Below are 13428 nucleotides of genomic sequence, written 5' to 3'. Positions count from 1 at the left end.
TCTATATACTAGAGTACTTACAGACTCTCTATATCAACTGTATCTCTCTATATACTAGAGTACTTACAGACCCTCTATATCAACTGTATCTCTCTATATTCTAGAGTACTTACACACTCTCTATATCAACTGTATCTCTCTATATACTAGAGTACTTACAGACGTTCTATATCAACTGTATCTCTCTATATACTAGAGTACTTACACACTCTCTATATCAACTGTATCTCTCTATATACTAGAGTACTTACAGATGTTCTATATCAATTGTATCTTTCTATATACTAGAGTACTTACAGACTCTCTATATCAACTGTATCTCTCTATATACTACAGTACTTATAGACTCTCTATGTATATATTAACTATATTTTTCTATAGAGTAAAGTTTTTACCGACTCTCTATATCAACTATATCTTTCTATTTACTAGAGTACTAATCGACTGTATTTTTGAATAGATAGAAAATCTCTAAGTTTAAATTCAAATAAATGCATTTTTTTCCTAACTTTTGTGACTTTGAAAGAACGAATGGACACAGCTCTTATTATAAGAAAAATTTATGTCAGTCACTTTTCTCATCTTGCTTTGCTTACAATACTGAATAGTTGTATTAAATTTATACTCACCAGCCAAAACTAAACACTAATGTATATTGCAATCTGCCTGGACAGTCACCATTTGTAATACAGACACTCTTCAACTTACGAATGAGATGTGTTCCGAATAGACGTTCGTTAGGCACATTCATTCTTAGGTTGTCTCAGTTTATTATTCTGTACGGAACGTATGTTTAGGGATTATATAAGTATAAGTAAGTTTAAGGCTTGTATAAGTAGCTCATATTGGTTTGTAGCGCACTTAAAGAAAACTAAATAACAAGACAACATTATGCTCTATAAAGATGTATATACAACTAAAGAGAAACAGTACTACTGTAAAAGAATATTACTGTATTGTTTCAAAACTGTCGCTCTCTGTCGCAAATGCATTAGCTGTGTAATTACTTGGAAAAATTGATATTTGCAGCAAAAAGACGCACTACTCAAAAAAAGGCACGCAATACAAAATCTTACTTACAGCATCTCTGTCCGAACATTTTTGACATGCGCACAACACCGTTCATATCTGTCGTTGTTTGTAACACGAATGATCACAAGTAGGGTAGCATCTGTATTGCCTTTTTATGTTCTTCATTAATAACTCAGTGTTATCTACCAATGAATGACTTAGGACAGTCTCAACTCTTTGCAGATGCTTCTAGTTCTCAAAGGCTAACTTAAACATAATTTATTTGTCTTTGCAGTCTAATAAACAAAGACAAGCATCTAAAGAGGCAGGTCAAGTACATATTAATCCTCCTGCCTAAAAAGAGCAAACTATAATATAGGCAGCCTTATGTTAGAGTAGGTTTCCTAGGTAAAACTATAAGCATTCAGTTTAGCCACCACACAATACTATAGTTATTTAATGTTTTGTTAGAGTGATTGAAATTATAATAAGATATTTGAATGAAGAAAGCTTAGCTGAGTGCTCATGAATAAGAACATTAATTTTTAGCAAGTAGTATTACTGCAGAGAAGTATACATTGACAAGATACGTCAGTTACTGAGGGAAAAAGCTTTCAATTTAATTATAAACGAATTTTAATACATAAAAAATTTGAAAACCTCATTGAGACTTCATTTCATTTAAACTTTCATTCAAGACTTCAATGTGTGCCTAGTGTTTTGTTATTTAACTAGATGCCTGCTGCAGATGTTGTATATGCTGCATGATATATGTCAGTTCTATCTGAATTCTCAACGTGTGTGATCATTATCATATCTCAAGTTCCATCTGAATTCTCAACGTATCATCATCATTGTATTGTAAATCGTAAAAAATATACAACTATGCAATATGTACACGGGTGACAGTAGCAATATCAGAAATTAAAATTACTTTAGAAAATTACATATGTGGTACAAGTGATTCTTATATATGGCGTATACTGAGGTTTCAGTGAAGACAGAGTTAGGGCGCCTTACTAGTTAGCCAGTAAAATAAGTTGAAACCATTTGATATAAGTGGTTTATATTGTCTTGATATTGTCGGTAAGTCTATCTCTCAAATATATTGACATCTGTGAACAGGTGGTTATCTACTGTTAAGTAAGAAAGCTGCCACATATAAACTACAGCAAATCAAAACACTAGCAGCTGTCTGGAGGTATTAAATTATGTGCTAACTTATAAGTTTAAACGAGAGCAGGCAGAGTGTAAGATAAAGCCATTATTTTTATAATCCTATGATTATATTTGTGGTTTCTTTGGTTATTCAAGTTATGTTTAAGTCAAGATCGTAAGTTAGTTTCCTATACTGGCTGACCACAGAAAGGAGTACAGATGGACATCATTTTAGATTTCTAGACAGAAGTCTTATATTCATGAGTAAAGTACCCGACTTAGTAATGTCCACGTTAGAAATAGAACTGGTCTAACGGTTATACTGTTATATTGTTATACTGTTATATTGTTATGCTGTTATCCAGTTATACTGTTATACTATTATGTTGTTTTACTGTTATACTGTTATATTGGTATATTGTTATACTGTTACATTGTTATACTCTCATACTGTTATATTGTTATACTGTTATACTCTTATATTGTTATACTGTTATATTGTTATGCTGTTATCCAGTTATACTGTTATACTATTATGTTGTTTTACTGTTATACTGTTATATTGGTATATTGTTACACTGTTATTTTGCTATATTTTGATACTGTTATATTGTTATACTGTTATACTCTTATACTGTTATATTGTTATACTGTTATACTGTTGAAGAAGCTGAATCACTCGATTTACATTGTTATATCAACATTGAAAATATCATATTTTTAAATACTTTGTTATTTTTTCACATGCTACTATAAAACTATATAACAGAAATTCTAAAATTATGGTAACTAAAGAAAATTCTATTCTATGAAGCTGTCACCAAAACTAGCGCTGAGAATAGCTGATGACGAAATGGCATTTAAGCGACATCACTTGGTTCATCAGCAGTACACAAAAGTGAACATTCTGCAGTGATGTGATAGAACCTATGTTTGCTTATCACTTTTAGGTCCAAGAAATCGTAGCTAATTTTTCTAACATATTCTAAGCTTATATGTAGCGATAATGAAGACCGAGTCATTTTGCAGACCAATATAATTGTCAGTTTATGAACCTCGAAGTAAACCATTTTAAAGTTTAAAACTAATCAGATAGCTCTATTGTTTCAAAAGGTTATGCATACCTAGATCCGCCGTAGGTTTTGATAAAGCTAATTTTAGTTTTTTCTAGGATGTTATATGATGCTAAAACAAATCACTATAAATATAAATAAACAAAAAAATAAATAAATACAAACAAAATAAAACAACAAACAAATAAATCAACTAACAATGCAAATTTTTACAAAGAATTTTTAATATTTATGCATTATGGCCATTCTTGGATTGACACGTCTGACAGAAGTGGCAAGGTGTCAGAGCCGGCTGGAGATGGGATTTATTCAAACCGATGACATGTCATGAGCCTTGTTGATAGCCTTATATTCCCACTAATTCACCTGCCAACTGTTTTTTTTCTCAGACCGCACATCATTTTTTCATAAATTTCGATGAAGTACTGATAGATTGTTACAATCCTGTCACATCCTGAAACATACACTGTATAGATTTGATAAAAGTAAAGTATTTCGAATAAGATTTTTCAAACAATTTCATTTTTGTTGTTAAACATATACTCAGTAAGCTAAAATTATTTCTAAAAACCTAAAATTCAAGTTATGTTATAATAATTGTCTGTAAAAGTATGCCCTCTAGATGATGCTCTGCTATCAGGGGATGGTGCGTCTGCTCACTCAACCAATCAGATGAACATGAGTAAAAGATTATCCAACCAAATGGCCACAATTGGTCAAGAATCCAATCAAGTTGATATAGACCGAGGTTTGTTTAACCAAAGGGAAACAGACAATATACCGACCAATCAAATAGATACGGACAGCATATCAACCAGTCAAATGGATGCAAACTGCATTTTGATGAATCAAGAAAGGACAGTCCCAAAATCTGCCAAATCAAGTATGTGCCATCCACTATTTTCTTAGGAGGCAACATTCTTTGATAATTGTAGTAGTATATAATCATGATGTATTATGTATTATAATTGTTTTTAATTAGTAGTTGATATCAGCTAATATTCTCATCAGATCTTGGAATAATTTCTGAAAACAGAAATTGTTTGTACCTCTGGATAGTAATTAACGTATTTACAGTGGTCTCTGATTGGCTGTTGAGCATCATGTTAAGATTCTACTAACCGATATACTAAATGTCAACAAAAGCTTGTGATTTACAAGTTTATAGCCTACTTCATTGCGATTAACTTTTTTATTACTATGATGCTTCCAAATACTACCCCTTCTATGAATAGTTTTTATTAAATAATGGCTCCCTTCAACTAAACAAACTAAAGTCAAGGTTACAGCTAAACTGTATATTACTAAAAGGTTTTTAAATAACAGTTTTCATATAAAACTGTTTTGAGAGTGTGTATGGTTTCAAATTTAAACTCGGGAGCAGAAATTAGATTTTTAAAAATTTTTGGAATTACGGCTTTTTTATTTAAAGATTTTTTAATATTTGAAAATCATCAGTTTCGATAAATCAACTTGCTTTAGCATTGTGTGAATTACTAATCTAACAAGTGTGTAGAGGGGCTTTTGTAATAGCACCCGTAAGCTATTTAAAAACGCTTTGACACCTCTGAACTGGCAGACATGGCTCATGAAGCAGTCAAACGTCTGTTGAGGAATCGATGTCACCAATAAATAGATGCCTTATACTTTCACTGTACTCGCACCACCCTGTGACAAATGTTCTTTTTGCCTTCCTTCGCACATCCTTGTTTAGCGCAAACAATGAACATATTTGCAAGTATTATATGACATCTATATAGGATATCGTCGAGTGACCTCATCTGCGGTTAGTCGTAGTTTTTTTGTGTGCAGACAGTTGTTGTTCTATACGGTTTGTTTTTAGCCTGCTCGATGTCATCTTATTGGCTATTAGTTTTAATGGTGAAATATGATTCGCTGATTACAGCGTTTGACTAAAATTTGGTTTTCTCCCTTAGGGACGATTTATTTGTTTTACCGTTTGCAATTAGAGGCAATTTGATTGGCTAATAAATTTGTTCAAACAATCTTGCTAGATGATAAAAGTTTTTCAGATATTTTTAAGAAAATTTTAGTTTTTGTTTCTTTCTTTCAGGCATTTTCATAAAATAATTAGTTATGCTAGAACATATTGAAAAAATGATTTTATGCCGTTTTAATTTAAACGCGAAAATATTAATAACTGACCGATATTAAATTGTCATGCAAATAATCTATAGCGATAAATGGCAAAAATAGTTTGCATGACTTAGTTTGTTTTCGGTATGGTAATAACCTCAAACGAATTTAGTTTACCTTTCTTACTGTATAAAAAACTGTATATGAAAACTCACGTGTGCTTACATTTTTTATAGGTTAACAACTCCTGGAAAGGACATTTTTAAAATATACATAAAAAATAAAAACATCAGTTATAAATTGGTCTAGAAACCTTCATGTCTCTAATCACTACTATTTAACACAAAAGTTCCAAAATAGTTTTCAGGACTTTTGATCAGTTATCAAATATTTACCAAAGTTTATTAACTTTTTATTTTTTGTAAACTTGCATAAAAGTTTCTAATATAAATGTTTTTTAAGTTGTCTGTCAATTGTTGGCAGTTATAGTCATTTATGAAATGTTTTTAATAAGCCGAGATCCAGGCAGTGAAAACTTCAAAACTCCACTAAACCCGCAAAGAATTCTAAAGCTGGTTAATTGGTTGAATGTTTTTGTAGATTTTTCAGACGAGACTTGTGAGATATGTGAGAGCCGAGCGACAGGATTTTACTGCGGAGCATTCGTCTGCGAGGCATGTAAGAAGTTTTATATGCGAGCGTGTAAACAGTCGTCACGGGCCTTCACATGCAGCAGACGGAGTGGACAGGAAGTGGGGCAGTGTGAAATCACCAAAGGCAGTCGGACTGCCTGCTCCTACTGCAGATACCAGAAGTGTTTGTCTGTGGGCATGGAACCTTTAGGTAAGTTGATCAGAAATAATTCTAGATACAGTCTTCCTCTTTCTTTTGCAGTTAGTCGAAGTGATTGCAAGAGAGTTTGGAGTTGTAATAAATTACAACCAGTGTTGTACATAAACTACAACACTGGTTGTAATTTATGTATGACGACTCGGTTATTAGCGGTTGACTGCCATGAGTCTGTCTTCATTTTAAACTTTTCTTAGCTACTTCTTTATAGCAGAGTCTAAGTTTCCTGGATTTCATATCTTATCACACAGTTGCAAATATCTTCTATATATCTAAATCTGAAAGTTTGTCATTTGTCTGTCGAGCTATAGCTGGTTAAATTCTAGCAATGAAATATTCATAGCGCAGAATATTTTATCTCAAAACCTTTCATTCACTAGGCCTCAAGCTAACCTATTAAGCTAAACAAGATGCAATAGTTTCATCGAGCAATATGAGTCGTTATCTGGGCTAAAATATGCATTGTGACGCTGTGTTATGCACAACATCGCTAAAGCTTGTTCTCACAGCTCTTATTAGTAAGTTTAGTAATACAGATATTAGCACACTCAAATTAGCCAATGGCAACTACATTACCTGCCACTGTTTATAGGCTGTTTTTAAGACCCGTGCAACAACAGGCTTTCGTCTAGTAGTACTATAAAATATACCATCAACGCTCGACTTACGATCACCTCTAGTCTTTCACCATATCATGTAAAACTTGAAAAAATATTTGTTTTGACATACGAAGTAGTTTTTATCACCTGAAATTGTTTAAAGTTTTACTTTTACAATTTAATAAGTAAATGTTAAATAGCAGCAGTGAAAAATAAAAAATATAATAATAGCAAAAATATAAATCAAAACAATCAGTTGACAGAGTAACACAGGATATTTTATTAGTCTGTCCACCAAACCTATACATCTGTTCACGGGTCTCTAAGCTATAGCAGCAACCAAAACTTATTAACTAATTAATACTTCACTAATTTAATTCTTTATGTATAATCTAGGTTTGGCCATTTAGTTTTGCGCATTTTAATACAATGAATTGGTTAAAATGCTACATGTAATTATTTGAAACATTGGTATTTGTTGGGTGTTGGTACAATTTAAACAAAATAATAATATTTGCTTGTTTATAACAACCATTTTATATAGGAAACAAATATCAGAACGTATTGCTGAGGTTTGACTGTGTATATAGTTACTCATAGACATGGAAGTTGGCATCGTCACTAGATGGCTGCTGCTAATCTAATATTATTGATGCTAATCATAGACACGTGACTAATCATACCATAGACATCAAAGTAATCCCCAAACAGTTACTGCTAAACATAGAATTGCTAATAGTCGTACCATAAGCATGTGAGTTCATTTTTAGAGTGACTATGTTCCATGCACCAACCAGTAGCATTATTGACAAAGTAAACAAAATAATGATACAAAATACTTGTTTTTTCTTTCATTTATTCATGTTTAGCATTTGTCCTAGATCAGTTGTTTTAGGACAACTCCAACAATTACTTTGTGCCAAGCAGAATGAGACATAGAGCATTCCTTAGTCAAAATGATAGAACCATGCAATTTTTTAAATTTTAGTTTTGAGATATGATTTAGTTGATGAGAATGTTTTATTCATTTCTACAAAAATCTGTTCCTAATGTTGAGAATTCATCTCAGAGCAGGTCATTATTCGTTGGTTGCAAGTTGGGGTGGCAAATGTTAGGCGACTAGTTATGAACACCTGGAGATTTGGCGGCGGTGTAAGCCCCCAACGGGGTTCGGGGCAGCGCCCCGAAGCTCTGGACCTTTTAAGCATCAACAACCCTTAAAGTATGCATAAATGCAATCAATTGTAAGCATCAAAATTTACATAAATAAATTGTTTATGTTTTATCGAAGACAAAACTCTTTATTTATTCAACGAACGATAATAAAATTACGATAAGATACGATTTCTGTAAGGGACAAAACAAGAGCTATCACTTTTTTATTGCAATAGCTCTGGTTCGGTTAATGTATCCATGGCAGAATTTTTTCACAACTGATTCTGTATCTATTTAAATATCTTTATATACGTATGTGTGATATTAGAAGATTATTTAGACGAGCTTGCCCCATAATGCTCCTCATCAATGTTTTGATTCGGCTATATTATGGTAAAAAAATGCAAGTTTGGAGGTTTTCGTTACACCCTCACTATAAGCAATAAAGTTCAGTTTCCAAGTCCTAACAAAGTCTCACAAGATCACTCATTTGGCGAGATCACCAAGAAGACAATATAGCTCGGTAGTTGCTAGTAATATAGTTGTTGGAAATTCCAAGTAAACGAGCTTAGACTGCAATTATTAGTACTTAGTCGCCAAAGATCACTAAAAAGTTTGGGTGGCTCAGCCGGCCAGTCGCCCTAGGGAATACAGGCCTGTCTCAGAGGATCATTTTCCATTTTTATTTTTCTTTAAATCAATGTCAATGTACAACATATTTTACAAGATTGAGATAGCAAGTTTTTTGTACTGAGAATATGTACAGCTTTAACCCTTTCGTAAGTGATGCGACATTAATGTCCCCCAAAGTTTTGAGCAAAGAGACATTTATGTTGTTTGGGAAATCCCGAAAGCCGTTATCCGTCAGCCGTTTTGTTATTGGCTATTTTTGTTTAGTTCTTTAAATATTCTTTCAGTTTTATATTACTAAACATAATATTATTGTGTTCGCTATAATAGTTAGTCAAACCTAACAAAAGAACAAAGTTCTTAGGGTCACTACGGCAATCACCTACCACCGAAACATCTTCTATCGCGGACTACTACTACGCCTAAAACTACTATCGAAACGAAACAATGGCAAGGAAAACGAACGACTGCGTCGAAAAATTGCTACTAGAACCAACTACGAGGAATATATTGCTGATTATGTGGTTGAAATTGATGAATCTTGTTCCAGTGGAAGCGATATTGATGCCAATGATTTCGATGTAGAGTCAGAAACCGATAGCGATAGTGATGAATCTGAACGTGCCTACGGTCATGATCCACGACGACGGTAGGGTTGTGCAAAGGTAGCTGCTTTAAGAAATATTAAATGTAGTGACTTCTATGTGTGTGAGTTACATGTATTTTAAATTTTATGTAGTTATTCCTGTAAATAAAAAAGTTATGACGTTTTATGTATCCTTATGTACAAATTGCTAGTCGTTTTGCAAATATATTCACTCTGTACACAAAGGTTCAATTAATTAATATACTTGCGAAAGGGTTAAGAGAATAATGGGACACCTTATATATTCAAATATTTCCTTTTTAGAAGCTCCAGTTTATAAACTGATCCAAAGCTCCTGATTAAAGAGCCACAAATGCATACGTCCCATTTTTTTGTCGTTTCTCTTTTTGTCATTGTTTATTTGATTTTTGAGCGAGAGTCGAAGTTTCGGAGCGAGGTAGGCTTGATTCTTAAGTCAATTTTTTATCAATCCAGATGCAGGGCAATATACTATAAATGAGGACAGGCGCTTATGATTGATGGGGCTAGATTAGGGTCTGAGCACGACATGTATCAGTGCACTTAAGATAGCAGATGGGTTTAGGATGGCTATCCTTCCTACGGGAAGCGAAGGTATTCCTTCGGTAGTGTATATACATGTGGTTTGAACCAGTTTCCAGTTAAGAGTTAGTGATGTCTCTCAGCAAAGAGAATCTTTAGGCATAGTCTTACAGCTAACACATGTTATTTGTTTTTAATTTATATTTCAAGTATTTATTTGATGAATCATGGTGACATGCATGTCAATAGAAAGCTAAGGATGTTCCACACACGAATGTTATTAAATATCATCTGCTTTTTTCAGCTTGATTTAGCAAAACATGACGGTATCTTCACATTATGACAAAAAATTGAGAGAAAAACGAAGTTTACATTCATTGACAAGATCGGCCTAATTTAACATGGTTTTAGAACATACAAATACATCTACTATATGAACATAAACAAGTGGCCTTTGAAGTGTTAATAGTGCCTTACTATTTAGTTGATCAGCCCTTATTATATATCACAGGTTAGGATAAAATGGCTGCCCTACAAATAGACTTTTATTCTTCAGAATAGTTTTGGTGGCAGACAGATCTAAGCAGGTGGGCTACAAAACTTATCAAATATGAATAGTATGTATGGTCTAAGATAATGAAGAAAGTGAGTTCATGTCATCTATGACAAAAAATGCAGAAGATGTTACCAGGTGGTCCCATAATTACGATTACGAGTATATATAGATAGGCGCAGGTTGATTCTTGACTCACAGATGTCAGTATCCATGCTTCATTTATCGCAGACAGTTTTAATTATTCCAAGTAAAGCTAGTCAATATGCTAATTACATAGTTTTATACGCAAGAGTGCACCCATATGCTACTTAAAATGTTAGTTGAATGCGTGATACCAAGATTCTACTAGAGTACGACTAGCTGATCAGTACCCAGTTAAATGTGGGATACCAAGATTCTACCAGAGTACGACTAGCTGATCAGTGCCCAGTTGAATGTGTGATACCAAGATTTTACTAGAGGATGATTAGCTGATCAGTACCCAGTTAAATGTGTGATACCAAGATTCTACTAGAGTACGACTAGCTGATCAGTGCCTACTTAAATGTATGATACCAAGATTCTACTAGAGTACGACTAGCTGATCTGTGCCCAACTAAATGTGTGATACCAAGATTCTATTATAGTACTACTAGCTGATCAGTGCCCAGTTAAATGTGTGATACCAAGATTCTACTATAGTACGACTAGCTGACCAGTGCGTTATTAAATTTGGCTGTTTTGGTCATCCACCTGAGATCAACTCTACTGCTTGAATATGTCATCTAATAATCATTATAATGGATGATGATCCTCAAAACAACTGACAACTTTTAAAGGCAATTGGTTTTGTATTGTGGTGTTATGCAAGCCAGATACTTGGATCAATATTGGCTAATATTCTTTTCAATGAATATATGAATTTCTACAAATTTACTACTGATCATAAGAATACTATCTAAGCTTCCTATACCAGTACATACATGTATAATAAAGTGAAAGTTTCTATCATTCAGGTGAGAATACCTAATAAATTCCGCTACTGACAAGGTACTATATTGATCAATGTAACTGATAAATGCTGTCAACTATATTCTTGTTTTAGTTTGGATGTCCATAATATGCTTTGCATTCCCCCTTAAAATTAATACAAAATATAATTGTAAAATAATTAATGTAATCAGGATATTAATTACACTGTGTGTATTTTCCATTTACAATAGTAACAATTATTACCACTAAACACCAGCCAGAAATGGTGTGTAATACTTCTATTTATTAGAAATTTGCTTTACAAAATTTGATTATTCAAATTAATATTTTATAAGTATAGAATGAAAACACATTTGCACTGTATGTATACTTATAGTAGTAAATTAAGCAGTTGGAGTTTTCCCACCTTAACCATATGAGTTCTCGTGAAAACACAAACTTGACATTTATCATACTGCAAGGTTTATTACGATGGACCACAAATATCTAGTTTAATTATCAATAAATGATAATCCATATTGATTAAGGTCAAGTCACAGTTATTCAACGATGTGAACAAATCTAAATATTTTAACCAACAGTACAGCCATAAAATGGTTTATGCAGATGGGCATTAACTAAGCCGAAAGCAAAAAACATCAAAAGTCTCTTTGGAATGACTTCTTCAATTTACATGTATAAAAACTATTATTAATCAAAAGATAATCTTAGAATAAATTATAATTTTATATCACAGAGTGATAATAAAAATCATCAACCCTTTCTAATTTAGTAACAAAGTTATGAAAACATTAAAAATAAAATATGCAGAATTTATTTAAATGGGTGAAATGGTAGATGATTAAATGACAGTTAGTTGTCTTCTCTTTGAAATACATAGAGTTTGTTCTTAAAAATAACCTGACTCGCAATCAGTACCAAATATTTTTTCTTTACAAAGCACTGTGTTGAAACCATTAAACAGCTTTCAATTGATTTCAGAGCAAGTCTATCTATGAGGTTAATTGCTTGAAATTTTAAAAACTTTCAATATTTTTCTAATAGTAGTGGGTAAACAGATTGCCACGTTAAAAACATGAAAATTGAGAAACTGAGAATTTTTTGTGTGGTTAAAGTCCATGACAATGTTTTTGTCAAGCTCTTTGCATATTGCCTATGGTGCCAAAGTTCTTTAAAGAACGATTACGTTTTTTTGAAAGAGTTAGATTGGGAGTCTATTATTGCAAACTTGGTTGTACACATGGGTGTGAAGATGTGCGACAGTCTACCAAAAATTACAGATTTCTGCAGTGGAATTATATTAAAAAATAACTCAGCAAAACACTAGTAATGGTAACACGCCATTAACTTATGAAATAATTCAGTTTGTATAATAAAAATACAATACAAGACCGATAAAGCAAACACTAGATTTTGTATTACAGCCAATAGATCAAAATCTATGACCACAAGGGTTGGACAACTCTTAATAATTGCTATAGTGTAGAAAGGGGTTTTCATATATCAGTGATTATTGAAAGGCAAAGTAATCTGATAATATTCTGGTAACGATGTCTATGTTGTTATATAAGGCAGATAATCTCATGAAAAATGTGTAGTAATAATGTCAGTAATATCCCCTCCATCAACCAGCTATGAACAGCTCTACGTCTAATAATCTCGCACAAGTCACTTTAGAGCATTTAGTTTTCACATCCTGTTTTGGAAGTCTTTAATCTCATAACTAGAAGCAATAGGTTGTTCTAGCTGACCTAATTCTTAAACAGTTCTTCTTCTGCTGTCCAGAATATTCTAGTTTACCCGCATAGACATTGGAGTAACAATTGGAACTACTATAAACTCGTACACGTGAGAATATATAGTCTATTAGCATTATAACATTCAACTGACACAGACATGTATATACTGTAAAACCTTTAATGGAATGCCACCTCTATTTGAACGCTACCTCCAATTGACCGCCACTACAGGAGAAGGGTTGAAAAATAGATCACCATGGCGTTCAATTAGAAGTTTTATGGTACGTTGTGTAATTAATAGGAAAAGGCCTTCTGGACACTCACAGTGTAAAGAGTCTACCATGCAAGGTCTGCCAGTCACCTTCTTCCGGTTTTCACTTTGGAGTACTAACCTGTGAGGGCTGTAAGGTAACAGAACGTCTCATATGTTAGATTTACTTAC

The 13428-nt window shown here is 32.9% G+C and overlaps 1 protein-coding gene across 2 annotated transcripts in view; it reads left to right on the top strand.

Moving 5' to 3' along the window:
- The window catches only part of LOC137394354 (peroxisome proliferator-activated receptor delta-like), a 38136-nt gene that overhangs the window by 5612 nt on the left and 19096 nt on the right, over positions 1-13428 (top strand). The window contains exons 3-5 of one of the 2 annotated variants that reach the window (XM_068081068.1): positions 3883-4125; positions 5940-6182; positions 13288-13394. In XM_068081068.1, coding sequence (XP_067937169.1) covers positions 3883-4125; positions 5940-6182; positions 13288-13394 — 593 coding nt within the window. Of the gene's footprint in view, positions 1-3864; positions 4126-5939; positions 6183-13287; positions 13395-13428 lie in introns of both variants that reach the window. The other variant, XM_068081067.1, reaches the window with a different exon arrangement.

The sequence above is a fragment of the Watersipora subatra genome, chromosome 4 (assembly GCF_963576615.1).
Source record: "Watersipora subatra chromosome 4, tzWatSuba1.1, whole genome shotgun sequence".
NCBI classification, from domain to species: Eukaryota; Metazoa; Bryozoa; class Gymnolaemata; order Cheilostomatida; family Watersiporidae; genus Watersipora; species Watersipora subatra.
This window is presented reverse-complemented; position numbering and strand designations above follow the sequence as displayed.